The sequence below is a fragment of the Volvox carteri genome (assembly GCF_000143455.1).
Source record: "Volvox carteri f. nagariensis unplaced genomic scaffold VOLCAscaffold_8, whole genome shotgun sequence".
NCBI lineage: Eukaryota > Viridiplantae > Chlorophyta > Chlorophyceae > Chlamydomonadales > Volvocaceae > Volvox > Volvox carteri.
Genome location: NW_003307551.1, coordinates 854,196 through 873,827, shown reverse-complemented (window position 1 = coordinate 873,827; position 19,632 = coordinate 854,196). Strand labels below are relative to the sequence as shown.

The 19,632-nt window shown below is 59.2% G+C and overlaps 3 protein-coding genes across 3 annotated transcripts; 1 reads left to right on the top strand and 2 right to left on the bottom strand.

Annotated features, from left to right (window-relative positions):
* Positions 1 to 575: 575 nt before the first annotated feature.
* Positions 576 to 5,331, bottom strand: VOLCADRAFT_57848 (uncharacterized protein; the record flags this gene model as incomplete). The annotated part of the gene is made up of 10 exons (XM_002947830.1): positions 576 to 659; positions 1,182 to 1,256; positions 1,920 to 1,970; positions 2,306 to 2,401; positions 2,959 to 3,061; positions 3,583 to 3,689; positions 4,184 to 4,332; positions 4,898 to 5,025; positions 5,114 to 5,191; positions 5,279 to 5,331. The coding sequence occupies 10 exons, from the start codon at positions 5,329 to 5,331 to the stop codon at positions 576 to 578; spliced, it is 924 nt and encodes a 307-aa protein (XP_002947876.1).
* Positions 5,332 to 5,801: 470 nt separating this feature from the next.
* VOLCADRAFT_103645 (uncharacterized protein) lies at positions 5,802 to 8,343 on the top strand (the record flags this gene model as incomplete). The annotated part of the gene is made up of 4 exons (XM_002947976.1): positions 5,802 to 5,908; positions 6,088 to 6,907; positions 7,317 to 7,508; positions 7,878 to 8,343. The coding sequence occupies 4 exons, from the start codon at positions 5,802 to 5,804 to the stop codon at positions 8,253 to 8,255; spliced, it is 1,497 nt and encodes a 498-aa protein (XP_002948022.1). The 3' UTR covers positions 8,256 to 8,343.
* Positions 8,344 to 8,466: 123 nt separating this feature from the next.
* VOLCADRAFT_103644 (uncharacterized protein) lies at positions 8,467 to 17,430 on the bottom strand (the record flags this gene model as incomplete). Its single annotated transcript, XM_002947829.1, has 18 exons — positions 8,467 to 9,122; positions 9,377 to 9,472; positions 9,886 to 10,028; positions 10,277 to 10,372; positions 10,695 to 10,753; positions 10,949 to 11,158; positions 11,441 to 11,462; positions 12,076 to 12,154; positions 12,488 to 12,661; positions 13,179 to 13,186; positions 13,580 to 13,642; positions 13,714 to 13,767; positions 13,828 to 13,879; positions 14,691 to 14,776; positions 15,063 to 15,263; positions 15,419 to 15,769; positions 16,126 to 17,066; positions 17,376 to 17,430. The coding sequence occupies 18 exons, from the start codon at positions 17,428 to 17,430 to the stop codon at positions 8,993 to 8,995; spliced, it is 2,820 nt and encodes a 939-aa protein (XP_002947875.1). The 3' UTR covers positions 8,467 to 8,992.
* Between the last annotated feature and the right edge of the window lie 2,202 nt (positions 17,431 to 19,632).

Sequence of the window (19,632 nt, the reverse complement as noted above, 5' to 3'; positions counted from 1 at the left end):
CTAGAATGGCCGCAAAGGCGAGATGGGTGGGGGTAACTTTGCCTAGGACGTGACAGTCGCGCCCTCCACTGCGATGTTGTGTAACCCCCTAAGGTCTGCCAGACCACCAGAGCAGGTCCTCCCGGGTAAACGCCTCGGAGCACCGCCAGTCCGCGAGTGTGGCCTGATTGCCCGCTATCATTCATAGCAGCAAGCGCCTGCGTACTGAAATGGTCCATTGGTCCATGATCCTCAACCACCCATCACTCAAACCCATGAGGCGCATCGACGGCACCGAGTAATCTCCCCCCCTTCCACACACGCACACACACGCACACACACACACGACCCAAATCGCGTTTGTCCTCCGCTCATCCCCTCCACTCGACTCGCAAGACGTTGGGACACATGTCCCGCACAAGGACCCTTACAAGCCTATGATGCCGTCGCAGGTCGGCAGCGGTGCAGCCCACCAAGAGCTGCTTGGTATCCCTCATCAACCCTCCTCGTCCTCTCCCTTCCCCCCGCCGGCTCCACGTGTCACCCTTGCGCTCATTCCTCACACCCTCCTCTTCAACTCTTCAACTACGTCCGCTTCACGCCAGGAGCGCCTTGACTCCCGCCTCCGGGTCCCCTTGCTTCACAATGGACTCGCCCACCAAAATGGCACCACAGCCAGCCTGCACTCCAGCGGGGAGGGGAGCGGAAGGGGCGGGGTTTTGAAAAGGGAGAACCGGAGGGTCAGGAAAAGGAGCTAAGTAAGGGTTGAGGCAGGGGACGAGGCATGCAAGAGTTGAGGCCACGGCAAACGGAAAGCCGAGTTACATAAAGGACAAATCTGATCGTGGGTCACAAATCCCATGTCTTAGTCCGCACCCCGGCGTTAAGTCCCAAGCATGCGCGGTGGCAAACCTGTGTCCCTCCGGGCGCCGGGCCCGGGTACGTGTAAGGACTCACATTAGCGGCACCACCAGCAGCAGCACCACCACCACCAGCCGAGAGAGCGTTCCCATCGTTAGCCCTGCTCAGCCTTTCCCCCCCTAGGGAAACCTGGACACACTCAGCCAGCTCCGACATTTTGAAACCCAACAAACCCAACAAGAAAGGTGCCCATGCTTCCACGCACGGCCCTAAGCTCGATAATGCACGGCCCCCCCACGGCCTCCTCGCAGCAGAGGCCCGCGGCCAACAGCCGTGCCCACCTGTTTTACGAAGGCCACATCCTCCGGGGTGAAGATGCCGCTCTCCCCAACCATGACGATACCCCGATCCTTTACCTGCAGCAACAGGGGGGAGGAGGGTGGGTCGGGGGATGGGGGGAATGGAAGGCCAGGGGTACGGAACACACACTGCAGACTGGAGCGCGACTTCAAAACGCGGGGATCCGGCATGGGCGGTCGGGGGGTTATTGCTGTAGCTGTCAACCAGGAGGTTGACAGAGCCCTGAGGCGCAGTGCCAAACGGAGCTGGGCGCACAGAAGGAGGCGGGTAGAGGCTTATGAGTTGTACGCATTCGTGTGTATTTACACGGACAGACAGACAGACAGACAGACAGACAGACGTCGTATCCCAGACTGCCGTTTACCGGTAGCATGCTGCAGGGCACGTGCCATGTGCTCGTGCTCATACCCACCTAGAGCTGAACCACCAACGCCATCATTACCGCGCCAGAGGGGAGCGAAACCTTCAGCCCTGTGCTGCTCTCTTCGGCCCCCTTCTTGAGTCTTAGGGAGTCTCTAGGGGCTGCACGCCCCCATGGCACCCAGGACACACCGTCCCACGTCCCGGCTCCCCGTCCCGGCTCGTCCCCGTCTCAGCCGTCCGCGTCTGCAGCTCCAAGGTTCTCTGTCACCCCCCACCCCCCACCCCACACACACCGCGCTCCCCATCCCTCCGTTCCCCCAAGGGAAAACCTGTCACACACCCTCTGGCTTCCTCACCTGCTGCCCCCACTCGCTGTCCATGATCCGTTTGGTGGTGTTCAGATCCACCTGACAGACAGACAGACAGACACACCCGAAGAACACAGCCACAACCGCAGGCGCATTTCAACAGTGCGAGGGTGAGGGTGAGGGGAAAACACACGACAATATGGCACATGAAACAGGTGTCAACTATCCAGCTGGTTTCTGGCTCCTGGCCACGTCCATTCACAACCCAAAGAAGTGGCGCTAATTGCGGACGACGTACTGAGTTTTCCCGTACTGCTTACGGATTCCCGCCACAGACCAACAGGTCGCCATCCCAGCGCCCTAGGATTGCGCGGAAACATGCAAGGTATTGTGACATGATACGGTACGGCACACGGTACGGCACTGCACCGTACCTTGAACGTGCCAAGGTCCCTATTGTTAATGCCCAGCAGGTGGTTCTCGACTCCGGGTAGCTGCAGTACGCGGGCCAGCTCGCCCTCGGTGTGAACCTGGGGCCGTGTGTAGCGTGTACACACACACATAGGCGGAGCGGGTGGGGCGGAATCATATGCAAGAAAACCAAACGAGGGTGGGGTCGGGGATTTGGCGTGCCGCACTACAAACAAGATGAGCACAACATGGGCCAACTATGGATGCTAAGATACTCCCCCACCCCACCCCACACCCCATCCAACAAACGGCCACATGCCGATGCGGTCACAAACAGAGCGGACAGAGTTCAAGGTGGCAAGGGTCCGGGGCCCCTTTGGGGGGGACCGCGGAACGGACCGACTGGGAGCCGTAACGTGGTTCAACACAGACACTGAGATTGCTTTAGCATGCAACTAGCAAGGCCATTGCCTAATTAGTCCCCGCCCCGCCCCGGCGCCAGAGGGGCGTGTCTACCAGGGCGGCCCCTTCCGGCGCCCTGTCCGCAACGCCCGCACGCAGTACAGCCTGGGAGGGGTATCCCCGTCCTCCTGCGCGGGCCTGGGCCCGAGCGGCTTCCCTTGCCTTCCTTTTCCCCCCCTACACCCCCACTCCAGGTTCCCTCCCCACCCCCCACCTCTATGAGACAGGTCATCCCCAGGTTGCTCGCGGCCTTCATGAAATAGGCCAGGTCCGCGTTGGGAAGCACCGCAGCGATCAACAGAATGGCGTCCGCGCCGCTGCGGGTGTAGGGTGCGGGTGTAGGGTGCGGGTGTAGGGGCCGGGATGCGGGGAAGGATGCGGGTCCCTTGCGGAGGGGTGGCAGCTGCCGGTGGTAGGGGGTAGGGGTGTGTCCAGCTCAACGCTGCATGTAGCACAAAGCCTGTGTGGCGGATATGGTGGCCCCTGGCCATGTGACTCCAGGCCACAGAACCTTGTCCCCGCGACATATCGGATTTAAGCCCTCAGACCCTAGTCCGACAGCTGCTGAGCTGTGGTCGCCTGAGGGGAGGAGGCAGATGGACCCCCTCGGTGGCCAGTACCCGCCGTGAGGCTGAGGGACATGCGCTGCTGACACGGCACTCTACGACACGTCATGACGCGTCCTCAGCACGTCCTAACCCTCTACCCCTCCTCAATCATGCAATCCCGCAACAGCCCGCTGTCACACGCTGCCCTGGCGCCGGCGCTACCCTTGACACCCGTCACCCTACCCCTCGACGCCACCCACCATCGCCCTGGCGCTTCGCTCCGCACCTACCTAGCCCGGGCCTTATACACCTGGTACGCCTCCACAATGAACTCCTTGCACAGCAGGGGGCACTGAACACCCGCAGCACGAATGCGGGTCAGGTTCTGGAAGGAGCCCTGGAGCGGGAGAAGGGGGGAAAGAGTAAACACAGAGGAGTAATGGGGGGAAAAGGGGGGAGGGAGGGGAAAAGACGAACCAGGCGAGGGAGTGGAGGGACGGGAGAGCATCCACGAGGAGGAGGGGAGGGAAGGGGGTGCGGAGAAGGCAAGGCAAGTAGAGGGGAGGAAAGGGTATTGCAGGTTAGGGGATATATCGGTCGGCAGAAAAGGCGGGTTTCCAACCCAGGGTGGGGGAGACTCGGGAGGTAGGGAGCTTGGGAGGGTGGGACCCTCGCCATGCCTCCCCCGCCTACCACCTCCGTTACTTGCCACTCCTTAAGTTCCACGGCGTGAGATATAATTGCCTTGCTGCTTACAACGCCCCGCAGGACAGATGCCTCACCACACCTACCGGCCATATCTCCCCCTCCACCCTCCCGCTCCTGATCCCTGCGCTTGACCCTGAACTCGACACACCTGGTCTTCCCCGCCCGCCCGGCCCCCGGCCTTACCTGGAAAAACTTTGCGTCCGTGAGCACGGACAGACACGCGGCCCCGCCCCGCTCGTAGGCCTGGGCGATGCGCACCGGGTCGAAGTCGGGCTGGATGACTCCCTTAGAGGGGGAGGCCTTCTTCACCTCCGCAATGAGGCCAGGGCGGCCTGCGTATCCGGTTCGGGAGCAGATTCAGCGGGGCCCCTCTCAGCGTTGGCTTGAGACCTCTTCCCAGGCTCAGCATCCTAAGCGGCCTCAGCCAACCGCCTCGCTGCCGCCGGGCCTCATCAGGCGGCTCCCCGAGTTGGGGCGAGGGCAGGGACCAGCGGCATGCGCCCACCCACCTGAACACCACCCGCTCTATCCCCATCCCCAGCCCGCATGCCATACAGCTGGATCGCTAGGGAGTTCCTTTAGAAGTCAACGCCCTGCCTGGCTAAAGACGATCACGCGATGGCGCGTCGATGGCCCCTCCCGTCCAGTGGTCCACCCCCCTCGCCTGAGGATCCAAGAGCTGCTGCCGCGGCAGAAGCGGCGGCGGTGCATGCAGCAACCCCACAGCCCCGCCGTTCTTTCCCATAGGCGCACCCATTCACTATTCACCCGCCTCCCCCGTCCTTCCCGCTCCCCGGGCACCCCCGCAGCAGTATGCGGTAGCCGCAGCCCTAAGCAGGCTATCCGGCGCCAGCCAGGCATCCTTCCGTGCATGTAGAACGCATATGCCCCTCCCACCTGTCTCATTGGCCTTAGCCAGAACCGCCCCCCGGAAGTCCCGCGGAGGATCCATCTTCTTGGCCAGAGCTTGCAGCATCGCCAGCGGCTGCTTGTCGCGCATCACCTCCACCTCGCGAGCCTTCCACCTGCAGGGGACCCGTCCTGTTGCCTGAATAGACGCACTTGCGCACCGAGGACGGTGCCGTAGCAGAGTGCACAAGCCCCGCTACGCACCAGACGATCTCCTCCAGGATGTTCTGTGGCTTGTTTTCCTCGGGTAAACCGCCCACGCGAAATGCGTGAGGACCGCAGCTGCGAGCGGCAAGGGGTAGCAGGATGCCAGGATATACGTTGGTCATCCGCATAGGCAAATTGCAGGAAGCCACTGGCTCATCTTACGGCTGAGTCTCCAGCCCGTGCGGTGGTCGCCGGCGGATGGTCACCTCACCCATCTGCAAGCAGACCACAATGGAGCGGATCGCTTGAACTTTTTGCTACTATGTTACAGCTCACACCCAATTTTGCGTAGCTATTTCTCATAATGTTGTCAGTTGAGACACTCGTTATAAGCTTACTCACGGTTGCCTGCGCGCTGCTACACGTTACATGCACAGCTGTCCGCGCTGTCCTGGCGCTGCGGCGAAATCCAGCAGGCGGCCTAGCGACTTGGCCCTTAGCGAGCATTTTTGTGGATGGTCCAACCTGGAGACTGTTACAAACCCTAGGTAGCAGCAATATTGTCCTACTTGATGGATAGTTTAATGCATAAAGGCTTAACACGAAAGCCAGGTTTGCTGCTCGTCCAAATCCCGTCGCTTGTACGAAGTTGAAAACGAGAAACCATTACCGACATCCGAATCCATCAGCTTGCAACGGCTACGATGTATGCCATGCATTCTCGTTTCCTGGATTATGTCACAGAATGCGGTCCTCAAAGCAGTACCATGCTCGTGGCCATCGAGCCAAGAGCAAACAGCAGGACAACAGCAAGGAATTTGACAAGTACTACAGCGGCGTATATGGCTCCAGGTGACCCTGCTCACTTACTCGCGTAATCGGACTCGGTCGCTTGTGTGCCGACGCGTTGCATTGCGCCCGCGGCGGCGGCGGACCGACGACGCTAAACCAACCGATACGCTCCTCCTCTCCCTTTCCCACCCTGTCCTCCACACATTGCTTCCCCTTCCCTCGTTCTGACTATCCACCAGATGGCCAACCCTCCGGGAGGCCCTCCTGAAGCCCACAGTCCACGCGGCGGTGTACAACTCCTTCATCCACGCTGCCGCCAACTCAGCCTGCACTGATGCCGGCCTCCTCCCGATCCTGGGCCTGGGGCACCTGCACGCCTACCGTCGGGCCAAATCAACCGGGCCATACCCGCCTTCTCCCCTGGACTCCGCCTCAGCGCTGCGTGTGTGGTATTGGCTGGACCTGGCTTCCGTCCTCCCCGTACTGCTGCTACAACCGCAGCGGGGGCACCACGCCCTGGACATGTGCGCGGCGCCAGGAGGCAAGTCAGTGATGCTGGCGCAGCGACTCTTTGCTCCGCCGCCACCATCGCGGTGTGAGGCGACGGGACCTGCGGTACAGGCAGCAGCGGCGGGGGCGGCGATGGCGGCGGCAGCAGGAAGATCGCCGGTTGCTGACGCAGCGGCGACAGCGCAAGGCCCATCGAGACCCGGGACCGAGGCGGAATGTGGGGCGGCAGTAGCGACGGCGAGCACGGAAGCAGGGGCGGAAAGTGGGGAGGCAGCGGAGACCCCCTCCACATCAGGGAGGCAACAAGCAGGTGGCAATACGGGGGTGCAAGAGCTGCAAAGCAGAGAGCTGGAGCATGCAGAGCCGAGTGCCGATACAGCAAGGGCCCAGCCGCCATCGTCACCGCCACCGTCACAATCGCCACAGCCTCTGCCGCTGCCGCTGCCTCCCGGCAAGCTGGTGTGCAATGAGCCCGACCGACCTAGGCTTCAGCGGCTACGTCAAGTTCTGGAGGAGTACCTGCCACTGAGCGTCCGGGGGAATGTGGAGGTGGGGCCGCTTGGGGACAGGGGCCGCTGGGTGGTGTGGGAAAGGGAAGCGGAGTGTGCGCCAGTCTACCTGGGCAGTGGCATATGAAAAGCTGGAGGGGAGCTCGAGGGCTTGCGAGAAAGGCAGGTGGAGCGGTGCCCAGCCAGACAATGAGCCGCTGTGATTCGGGCACACCGGCCGTGATCGCCCGGGGAGTCCATGACAACCTTACTCCCTTCTAATCAGCCGCTTTACCAGATTCCAAATCCAATTGCGCAACGTTCCTTTGAGATCCTGCTTTGCGGGGCTTGAGCCCCGTACTCTTGAACCCGCACATCATCTCCTCCCCTGGCCCTGCGTTGGGATGTCGTCCGGTTCTGTTTCTCTTATCTCACCCGAATGACGCCTCTTCACCCCTTTCCCCTGCCAGGTACTGGGCTACCAGGGCCACACCTACTGGGGCCGCAACCAGGCCGCCTCCTACGACCGGGTGCTGGTGGATGCGCCCTGCTCCTCAGACCGCCACGTGATACAGCAGGCGACCACACAGCAACGGGGAGCTGTGGCCGCGGCGGACTGGTCGCTGGCGGGCTGCAGGCGCATAGCGGACGAGCAGCTGCAGGTGAGGCAGGACGCGGGTGGACGGGAACATGGTCGCGGGCAGTGATGGCGGGGTTGGAAAGCACGTGGCCATACGGGTAGGAAAGGTAGGCGGAAGGTTAACGGGCGTATGTGGCGGGTGGGAGCCTCGGGAGCAACCCGGCGAAGAATGATACGTGCTTTGCCGTGTAGGAAGATCTCATCCGCACCCCTGGAGCCACGGCCGCTCCTATATTACACGCACTGCCCCAAACATACAGACTGACATTTGCTTCTGCGTCCGAACCCTGGATTGATCCGTGGTTCGGGACAGCTCTGCCTGGCGGCACTACGCGCGTTGCGGCTGGGCGGGCGGCTGGTGTATTCTACGTGCTCTATTGCACCGCTGCAGAATGACGAGGTGGTGGAGCGGCTGTTGCGTCGTTGCGACCCGGGGGCTGTGCGGGTGGTACCAGCAATGGAGGTGCTGCGAAATGAGGTGGCGGAAGTGGAGGCGAAGGCAGGACAGGGAACTGGGGGCGAGGATGTGGCAGGGGTGTTGGGAATGGAGGCGACGAAGCATGGGGCGATCTGCCTGCCGGATCGCAGTGGTTGGGGGCCGATATACGTGGCGGTGGTGGAGAAGGTGGGGGAGGTGGCCGGTATGGGCGCAGCGGCTTTGTTGCGGCCTCGTCCGACGGGAGGGGTCGATAAGGATGAGGAAGAGGAGGACGCAGACGATGATCATCATGATGATGTTGAAAATGATGGGGAGGAGGAGGGCGTGTAGACCGACGGTCCCACGCGGCGCTTCCCATGCAAAGATACTTCTCGTCATGTGGAGCCGTCTAGATCAAAGGTTTCGAAAAGTAAGCCAATGGCGAGACGAACGATCTTGACACTGGTCGCGGTTAGTAGTTCTAAGTATAAGCAAATACTTACGAGTTGAGTCTGCGCCAACGGTGCACGAGAAGGGACGCGCCGACAGCCGTGACTGACGACATGTATGAATATTAACCATGTCGTATTCACGGCCCCCTAATCAAGTGCCCACTTCAAGCCGATTGCCTAGCTGACTTCCCTACCGGTCTGCTATCCTCAGCCTATCCTCAAGCCATACGCTTTCTCTGCCTTTCAGCACATGCCCGTGTGTGAATGGGGAATTACCCACTTCCGCATAAAAATGTAAAACGAGTCCGCATCATAGAGACGAATTAATGGATGCCGCCGCAAAATCACGAACACCTACGAAACCCTGAGTCATGCATGCATCAGCACGATCACGCACTTTCCAGGACGGTATTCCGGTCCCTAGTCCTCAGACGCTTGCACCTTTAGACAGCAAGGAGACTGCAGGACTCAGATATCTCTTTCCGTTCGCCACTCCGCCGCCGCATGGCTACGCAGCACGCAAAAGCAAAGCTCCTGCTTCACCCCAGAACGATCCCATCGACAGGGCCGGCTAGGTAAATTACGTGCAAGACTGTGACCACCAGGACCAAGCCCTATTACGAAGATCGCCCTCCCTCAGCGCCGGCGCCCAAACAGGATATGCAGCGGTATCGCCTCGTGCTGCTGCTTCAGCTCCTCGTAGCCGCTGAACCCCGGCTTGCCATCCGGATCGTCGTGGGCGTATTGTGCCAGCACCTCTTGGTACCTGCGCGCCAGTGGAAGTGGGGAGTCGCATGCGGCGTATATGTGGCGAGAGTGAGGAATGGACCCTGCAGAGGCTGAAACGAAATCCCGTCACGCAATGTACAACGCCACTGACCGCCTTCCCTGTGCCTAACCCAGCTAGCCCGGGCATAACGTGTTTCAATCAGAGAAGGCTAGCCACTGAAGGGAAATAAAACAAGTCCCTTTGAAAGGACAGGCGCATCCTAAGATGCCATGGGCAGCAGGCGCACCCACCTGCACTTGGTTGCCGTGGCGCCATGCTTAGACAGGAACTTGATTTCCTCCACCAACGGCACGCACACAGGCCGCCGGTGGCAGCTAACCTCGTACCTACAAGTGGTGCCAGGAGGGAAACACAGGGCTCGCATCCCAGTGCAACTCCTAAGCCCCCGAGTCAAGGGAGCAGTACAGACGTGAACAGAGCAGGACATCAAGATAAGCGCTGCACAGTTGTTTGCTGCCAAGCTGTGATCCGATTACCTTCAGCTGCAGCAGTAGGCTACTACAAAACAAGACAGCCATCCCAACCTCAAGCCAGCTCGGGTCCTGTCCTGCCCCGAACGTTCCCACCACCGCCGAACCAGCCCTGTAACCTGGCACTTTTAACCTGGCCCTGTAGCCTTTGGTGCGCAGCGACAACTACCCAAGTCCAGAGTATGGAGTACTTAAGGGAAAGTCTGGCAACGCCCGAAAACCTGTGGGCCCCACCTAATCCTGCCCGACCCGTCCCCAGACCCGCGCACTTCATCTGCTTGGACAGCTCCGTGATCAGGCGGAAGATGTAGCAGAGTCGCGCATTGCGGTTCAGGTTCCGCATGGCGAAGCGCTGTGCATTCATCGCGATCTGCTCTGCCTCTGCGTCGTGGCTCTTGGCCCACTCCAGCATCTGGGGAACCGGGCGGGCAGCAGACGAACAGGCGGTCGGGCAGGGTTAGAGCGCTTGATGTGTAGGCGATGGACAGGGAGAGAGGGGAAATTGTGGCCAGCCCTTGCGCACTTACAGGAGTGCGACTTCCTCACGGAGGCGCGCAACCTGGTGCAGGGTTTGGTGGGCGCACACTGGATACTGGTTGCTTTGCTGGCCATTCGCCATTCCCCAGTCGAGATTTCCCCAGCATGATTCCGATTACTCACGTCAATAATGTCGTTCTCGTGCTTGTACATGATCGGCACGTAGTGCTCAAACGGCTTGATGGCCGGGTAGTAAAAGCCGTACGTAAGACCCTCGGCCTGTGCCCCGGGCAGAACGGCAGGGAGGGCGGGCCGCCGCATGAGGCTTGTAAGGGGCTCTCGCGCGTCCGGGAATTCGGGACCAAGGCCATACAGCCTATGGGATTAGAGCAGGGCCGAGGACGATGGGAGCAAAAGGGCCGTTCCAGCGGCTTCCGTTTCGGCTTTTCAGAGTTAAGGTGGGAACCTCACATTTTGATGCTTTCCTTGGCATTGCATGAGGTCATCAAGGGAAGTATACGGCCATGGCATTCGGCATGGAGATTTTGGCTGCAGCTCTCTTCGCATGCTATCTTTCCCTCGAGTATCCCATCTCTCCTACCTTTAGCACCAAGCTCCCCAGCAGCAGGTACTTGTCAAATTTGGAGCTGATCGACCAACCTGTGTCCACAGTTCCGGAAAGAGGACAAGTTAAGGATGAAATACCGGGCCGGGAGGAAGCGCCATACATACAAGCTTGCAGGGAACATCGACAGCAGACGTCCATAAATGTTGTTGCATATGTCGATGCGAGCCAGGGCCCCAAGGGTCACACCCCTTACCGCGTACTCCTACCGATTCCCCTAATCCACCCACCGTCAGTGGACACGATGTACTTGTACTTATTCTGGTCGTGTAGGCTGACTGGCTCCGCCATCTGGCCGTTGGTCAGGTTGCGATTGAGTGCAGCTGTCAGCAGTACGTCCGATCGCTTATAGTAGAGGTCGCTGTAGTGCTCTCGCGGGCAGGGTGAAGGTTTGCCGTCCTGCATGATATGCGGACCCCTATAATACCAGGCACAGAAAACTGCACAGATGGGGGGGGGAGGAGGTAAGCATACGGAAAGAGTAAGGGTTAGCAAGCCGCCAGAGAGGCAGGCAAGCAATCAGACAGGCACCTAAGGTGGTGTATGATGTGTAGCCCGGAGGAATAATGTAAATCAAGGTCCAGGCAGAGGCATTGCGGAGGGAGACTTCTGGCACGAAAAAGGCGAACCCCCCAAACACGGAGCTCGTCCACAGACAAGCTGCGGATGGTGCCGTAAAGAACCTCTAAACGCGCGCCTGGTAACGCGGCGCAGCGACTCACTGTTCCAACGGCCGAAGGCAATCTGCAGCGCCGGAACCACATGTCACGTGGCCAGCGACAACGCCCAGTGCGGCGAGCGGCGCACAGAGACAACGAATCCAGCGTGGCGCCAACAGCGGGCCAGGACCCGAAACGGGACGAGGGCCATGGGAGGACCGGGCATGTCAGAGAGCAACGTGGCCTGGCACATGAACAGCGTTGTACACGCTACGCGTTTTAACGTAACGCACGTTTCCATCCAATAACCAACACTCAAGTAGTCAGCACAGGCAGCCTTTCAAAGCAGCCAAGCATGCACACGAATAGCCCCAGAGATGGCAGCTCACAAATTAAGGCAAGAGGCACGAGGCCGACCATTCCCTCACAACACGCTACACCTGGCTTCCGGACAGCGCCCCACGACTACGAATGGCTGTTCTTACAATCGGCTTGCAGCCAGTTGTGGCTGGGGGACAAAGGGAAACGAAATACCAAACCCAGAGACAAAACTGCGACCTGGATAACAACCCGGGAAACGGCCGGGACGTAAATAAAACTCAAAGTCCATGGTTCACCGGAGCCAAATGATGTGAGGTCTTTAATGGCCCAAACGCGACCTCGGTTGAGAGGGGAAACCCGTGTGTTGCGCAGCTTACCGGGACCCGAACATCCCAAGGCGTCTCCGAAATGCGCTGCACGGAGCCCATCAGTGCATCGAAACTGTCCCTTGGACACCTGCTCAATCGCGAGGAAGCGAGCGGCAGACGAAACGAATGACACCACCAGCAGTGAACGGAGCGCTGCTGACCGCAACCCTGACACCCTCATCCCTCTGCCCGCGCCCTTCCACAGAAGGGCGGCAGGCCGTGCAGCAATGCACGTCTTTTGCCCCAGCCTCACAGCTGCTGTGGTGGCCCATACGATCGTGTGCGTGTGTGTATGTATGTGTAGACGGCGCACAACTGAGCACCCCGGCCAATACCAGCAGTTACAGCAATCCCCGCGGTGCACGTATTGCTCGCAAGGCATGCCAGGCGGCTCTGGTCCTAGGCCCGTATCCCGCCATACCTGAACGCACCACTATACGGCACCAGAACCGCCCCGTGCTGCTCGGCTTTGCTCCACGCCAGGATGGGCGGCAGGCCGTGCGGTGGGAAGGGCCAGGACCAGCCGTCACCATTGCGGCTGGACTCAGCAGGGGCATTGTCATCATGCCAGTAGGAAAACTCCACGTCTGGTAAACTGTGTGCGACGGGCAGAGGGGTAAAGTGCCCATATTACAGCCCGGTTTTTGCAGCTAGGGGCTGTGTCGCCCCTCGACGTGGCTTACTGATCCCCGGCGGCTGGGAATGTCCTTGTTTCACGGCAAGGGCGCGTGTTGCATGTTGCAGCCGCGGCGGACCGCCGCAGATTAACTGCACATGTAATGTAGCTGCAAGAATTGCTGCAGTTGCCTCGGCCCTGGGCCCCGTTCAGCCTGCTCGGTCCCGCCAAGACGCCCTAGATCGTCTGCACCGCGCTCATCATCATCCACGCGCCAGTTTCCGCCGTTAAAATTACATAGCACGCAACATCCTTTTAGCTGGTCTATCCCTGTGGTTAATTTGTACTGCCGGTTCACTAAAACCGCAACTTAGTATTGTGCTAGCACCGTTAGCCCCGCTGGCGTTGCTGCACGGAGACCCAATAACTACCTAGAGCTGCTTTTAGGTCCTATCCTGTGAATGTTACTGTTTCGGCATGATCAGGGCACGCTTACTGGTAAACCTGCACATAGGGTGAAACATAGGGGAGGAAAGGGAGAAAGTCGCGGCAGCGGCCATGCAGTGTGTCGACCGCACAGAAATGGAGGCCAACCGAGGGGGTTATGGGGCATTAGAGAATGGAGCGGAGGCGGAACAATGATTTGCACGTGCGCGAGGTAACCGCAATTCCAGTGAAAGGGCGGGATATGCAACTGCAACCTACAGCTACAACTAAGCTTAGGAGGCATGTACGTCTGGTGAAGGTAACTCAAGTTTCACCCAGATTCGCAAGGTTCCAGCTTAGCGCACGCCGATGTGTCCCCGCCGGAGTATGAAGACAAGGTCTGTTGTCCATATCCAAGGGTTTATCCACTACTAACTACCTTTCCGGAACCCCACCTCAATCCGGACGCACCTGGCTGGTCTCGTATAGCTCCACAAGGAAGCCAATCAACTCGATGGCGCCGAAGCCGTTTGTCTGGGGAAAGCCACTGGTCACAGAAGGCACGGTAACATCGCATTCAGTACAAATATCAACAACTTACTTACTGGCATAAGGTTTGTCACGTATACGGTTCCATTCTTGATGAGAATGCGCTGCGACTTCACGCACGCATGCACACGAACTTCGGAGGGAGGACAATTGTCATGTAAGCTCCGCACCAGGTCCTCGGTAATTCCCTTTTCACCCCAGGCTTTCGTGTCTTTAAGCATACTGCGGGAGGAGAACGCGAGGTAACATGCTAACCAATAATCCATAGGACCGAACATCTGTTGGGCTGCCTTACAGCTTTTCTATTTCTGGATGAAGATCACATGTTGAGAGCTTCCGTGGCCTCCAACCTCCTCGAGACAGCGTCGGAAGAGCCAAGAGAACCACAACGACAGATAGCTGTACTAAGTAATACATAGTGGATTATAGAGCTGGGAGTAAGCCACATGCATATGCTAAACTGCAGTTATGACAATGGTTTGCCCTCCCCTCGCTGTTTGCCTGGCTTGCAGCAAGTCTTCTAAGTGGCAAACACGATGTACGCCATAATTGAGTCGCGTATGAAATATTACATCATATAATGGCAAGTATCAGCATACAGGAGGTCCTTAAGTCGGATGCACGAGAGCGACTGTTGCGATGCCGTACGGAAAAACCGCAAAAACCGTCAGGTCGGCAAGGGTGGCAGGCTGGAAGAAGTGTGACAGAAAGTGCCATAGACCCAATCTCCTTAATAACCGAAAGCTGAGTCACAGCTCCTCAACTGTAGTACTCATCGCTGCTTCAGCCGGTACTCTCCTCCCTGAACCGCCCACCATCTGCGAGCATGCGGGCAACAATGACGACATAAGGCAAGACCTGCTCATGCCCTGCCTAAGACGACACCGCATCATCCCTGCAAAGCCGCTGACTGTAAGACTTAGGATTACTGGATCTCCCTGAAGAGCACTACGCCGCAGAAGTGCACACCTGCAAGATATGCGCGCCACGCAGCTGGAAATCCCAGCCACCTTTCCATCCACTCTCCACCCACCTGAGAGATACGTCTGCCGAAGGCACCCTCGAAACCCGGGTCACGGCCATGGCCAGCACATCTTGTTGTCGCAGGTCTGCTAGGGTCTGACAACGGGAGCGAGGTTGGTTCCGAAGCACCCAAGTTAGATTCGAAAATGTGAACATCGAAGGGGCTGAGTATGAAGCCCGGAGGACGGACAGCGCCGGAATGAGCCACTTCGCCACATCGTGTCACCCGTCCCACGTTGCATGTAGCTAGTCCCTCTAATACGTCATGGAGCCTGAGCCACTGCTAAAATGCTTGCGCCATGCAAGGCGTACGCCCATTCCATGGCTGGGGGTGCTCGATGTGTTTGCTTTTCGGGTCAGCATCAGCAGAGTCTACACTGACCTGGTCCAGCCCTTCGGCATCACTGACAATGCACACGCAGACAACCGGTGCGTCCTCAACCTCCTGATCCTCGGAGCCCTTCCTCGCTCCCTTGCGGCCCCGCCCTTGCGGCTCCGCCGCCCGACCCGCTCCCCGTTGGGTTGGTGAACGCGCCCCGCCGCTGCCGCGCCGCCGTGCCAAGGAGGCTGCAGCTAAGGAGGCCTGCAGTGAGAGCGGAAATGTGGCCGAATCGCCGGTCATGCTGTAACCACCGCTGAGAGATATCGGAGTTGCGTTCGCGATGTCGATCAGCAGCCTGAGGCATGTCGTCGCACTGGCCCCTCCCGTAAGCGGCAGTTCCGCGATTCAGCCTTTACCTGCTCTAGTGCCAGCGCGTCCGCAACCTGCCGCAGCGCCTCCGCAGCCGCCTCCGCTGGCTGGCCTGATGGCACCAGGTGCATGTGCAAACCGCATCTGGACAGGGTTCTCGGGGCTCTGCTCCCGCCACGGCCGCCGCTGCCACCGGTGCCGCCTGGCTTGCTGGCGTTGATGGGCTGTGCCTGAGTGAGCCTGCCCAACCGTGGGGATGCCTGGTCAGGCACGCTGCAGTTTGCATCGGCCGACGCGGCTGCTCCAGGGTTGACGGAATGTACAGCAACGGGGGCTGCCGCCAGGATCCCGTCCAGGTGGCGTCCGTGCATCAAGAGCTCCCGGGCGTAAGCAAACTCCTGTCGGCAAGGGCAGGAAGTGATGGCGTCCGTGCGTGTGTACCGAGGGGCGGCTCTCTCCACCGGGTGGGGCCCTGTTGCGTTTCCTCCGATGAGGCGGTCAAGCTGACGGCTCTGACGAGGAGCCCCAGCCGGGGACGGTAGCTACAGCAAGCTACAACAGGGAGCCGCGCAGTCAGATGACCCTTTCTGAGAATTGTCATCAAACCCCAAAGCAACCCAAAACAACGGGTCGGCGCGACCACACGGCCGGCAATAACCGGAAATATGTACAAGAAGAAAGTATTAAGGGCACGTATCTAAAAAATTTATATTGCACCGAACAGTATGCGATGACGCAATCCCTCTCTGCGCACCTCCGGGTTGACCACGACCTTCTCAGTGAGGATGTCGCTGGAGGCTACCGAGTCCGAACCCGCGGCTGCACCGGCCCTTGGGTCGTTGTGTGGAAGGCCCACGGGAAGGCCCACTGGCCGCCCTCGCGTCCACATGATCTGCGTTCGGGTGTCGGCTGCGGTGGCGGCCAGCAGGGGTCCCTGATGTGCTGCGGCGAAGTGGCGCAGCAGATCTAGCCGGCTGGGGTATGCGGAGCGGCACATTGGGCAGTCGTGCACGTCGTCACTCAGCGGCAGCATTGAGGATGGCCGCCGGCGGGCGCCCAAGCCTTTAGAGCCTCCACCCGCCTTGAGACGTCCTTGTAGCCCCCTGCCCGAAGCGCTGTCGCCACTGTCCAGACTGGTGCCTAGTGTCACCGAAGAAGGGTTCGCAAGCGAATCTGCCACTGAACCATCAGCGTTGGCGCCAATGCCCGCTGCCTTGTGCTTCTTACTCTGCTCCTGCGTCGCCTCGTCGGCCCCCTCCTCCCGAAGGCCCACCCAGGTATGCAGCTGCTCCACCTGCCGGCGCAGCACGGGCGCCTTGCCCAGCGTGGACTCCCGCAGGAAAAGGTGTACTGCATGTAGGGTGCCGTACTGCATGAGAGTGCGGCATAGCTGGTCCAGCGCGCCGATCAGATCGGGTGACGAGCCAGCGCCAGGCAGTCCCGCAGCAGCCAGGCGTGTGGCACGGCCACTGAGGGTACCTGCGCGTGCGCGCTGCTGCTGGTGTTGTTGCTGCTCGGTGTCGCTGGCTAAGTCGACAGATCCCGGGCGGTGCTGCTGAGTGAAGGGTTTTACGGACTCGAGGTCCCACAGCACAATCAGTTGCGGAATGCTGGGTCGACGCTGCAATAGCGGCGGCAGCGTTTTGCTGGCTTGGGCGTCCACAGTGGAGCCGTCCACAGCTTGGTCGCCCGCACCTGCATCGGATATACCCAAGCGCGTCACACGCCCGGCTGGAGTTCAAGGGCTTGGCTGCTCGTGGCAGTTGGACAGAGCTGCTGCAATCGCCGCCACGGCTGTGGTCTAAATACATGTCCTTAGATCATCAATCTACCGTGGTGCACATCGCCGGTGCTGGATGGAGGGGCTGGCAGGCAGCAGGCATGGTTCGTAAGCACTTCCATGGGTGGGTTATGCTTTCAAGGTTGAAATCCTGCGCCGCGTCATTGGAGCGCGTACCTGTCCCAACGGCGGCTGAAGACGCACGTTGCAGCTCTGATACGTACCACTCGCGTAGTTGCCTTTTTGCGAGCGGTTGTAGCTTAACTCCTGCCAACTCATACTCAGCAACAAACCCGTCTGCAATGTCCCCTATGTCTGATGCAAAGGAAGTGCGAGATAAGGCGAATCTGAATGCCGTTCGGCTGCGGCGCGGTGTGCGCAGGGCTCTGGTCGCCGATAAGCCGTGCGTGGCTGTCGTCGTCGGAGCTGCTCGCATCGTCGGCAATGGAGCATTTAAACGAAAGGATGAAGCCAGTATTCGAAATTCGTATTACATATTAATAGCTTTACAGCGTTTATGAGTAATACTTGATAAGCAAAAAAGCTTCGACTTCTCGAAGCGAAGTATGAGTGTAGAGATAGGCAAGTTATTGCGAAGGAACTGCCGTGGTGCGTGGAAGTCGGGCGCATGCATGCATGCATGTGCCGGACCGCAGTACGGCAAGGGACGCCGAGCTCCTACTTGGGTCCCACAGGCGCATTGGTTCTTTAACTGCCGTTGTTTTGACTATTACCAAGAGGTGTGTCCCGCTGCTGGGACAGTGTCCTCTAGTTATGTGTTGCACCGTCTTTTCTTAGCAATACTAGAATCGAATGTCGGCTATGGAAATTGGCGCTGCGGGCGCAGAAAGATTAGTGCTCACTCCCGAAATGCGGGCCCTCTTCGAACAGCAGCTAGCTGAGGAGCGCGAGTTATTTCGCCAGCACTCACAGCTTACTTCGACCGGAGGCTGAAGGAGCACGAGGAGCTAACCCAGCTGATGTTAGCTCAGCCCGAAGCGATAATCTTTTACAATGTGCGGAGCCGCCGGCCCTTAGCCAGCCACCCGCAATTACGCGGATCCTGGGCCTTGGTGAAGGTTGTGCGCGTCGCTATTGAGCGCATTAACTTAATTTGAACAGCAATGGCGGATGATGCGTCCGAAGAAGGTCAGGCGTTGCTGAAAGCTGTCACGTGGTTAACCAACCTCCGCTATTTAGCTTCCATTGCCGCTAGGAACGCCACCATACATTAGGAGTTCAAATCCGTTATGAAATGTTGTTATCTTGAGTTGTGAATTCTAATGCGTACCACTTCGGTGTCGTTTATTCGAGCGTCTTTCACACATACTGTTACACAACTACTGAATTCTCCGGCTGTCACACCCAGTTACAAATAATGTTGTACAGATCCTTTGTCGTATTCGCCACATTTCCGGGGCAAGGTTTACAACCTGCCAGGACGCTGGGCAACGGAGGATCGCATGTTCGAGGACGCCCACGGACGAACCACCACCATTCACACTGGGCTCATGCGGCCAGCAGGCAGCGTGGGTCTCAACGGCTGGGCTAACGCGACAGGCTCCTGCAGCAGGCATGCAACCTACCCTGGCTCTGTCCACCGGCCCCCTTCAGGCACTGGCGGTGTGATGCGCCACAGCAACTACCGGACACCGGGCTTAACTACCACAAGTCACGAAGCCGAGAGCGCTTTCCCCAAGGTTATATCTAGCTAGTACTACCGCGCTTGGACTGCCTGCGCAGGCAGATGTGGCCGACAGTTTTTGGATATCGCGCATCGCCTGTTTATGTGGCCGTTCGGGCCGGCAGTTTCGTGGACCTCGCGCATCGACTGCTTGTGAGGACGTATGGGCCGGCAGTTTTCGTGGAATTGCGCATCGCCTGTTTATGTGGCCGTTCGGGCCGGCAGTTTCGTGGACCTCGCGCATCAACTGCTTGTGAGGCCGTATGGGCCGGCAGTTTCGTGGACCTCGCGCATCAACTGCTTATGAGGCCGTTCGGGCCGGCAGTTTCGTGGACCTCGCGCATCAACTGCTTATGAGGCCGTTCGGGCCGGCAGTTTCGTGGACCTCGCGCATCAACTGCTTATGAGGCCGTTCGGGCCGGCAGTTTCGTGGACCTCGCGCATCAACTGCTTATGAGGCCGTTCGGGCCGGCAGTTTCGTGGACCTCGCGCATCAACTGCTTGTGAGGCTGTTCGGGCCGGCAGTTTTGTGGACCTCGCGCATCAACTGCTTATGAGGCCGTTCGGGCCGGCAGTTTTCGTGGAATTGCGCATCGACTGCTTATGTGGCCGTTTGGGCCGGCAGTTTCGTGGAATGCGCATCGCCTGCTTATGTGGCCGTTTGGGCCAGGCAGTTTTCGTGGAATTGCGCATCGCCTGTTATGTGGCCGTTTGGGCCAGGCAGTTTTCGTGGAATGCGCATCGCCTGTTATGTGGCCGTTTGGGCCAGGCAGTTTTCGTGGAATTGCGCATCGCCT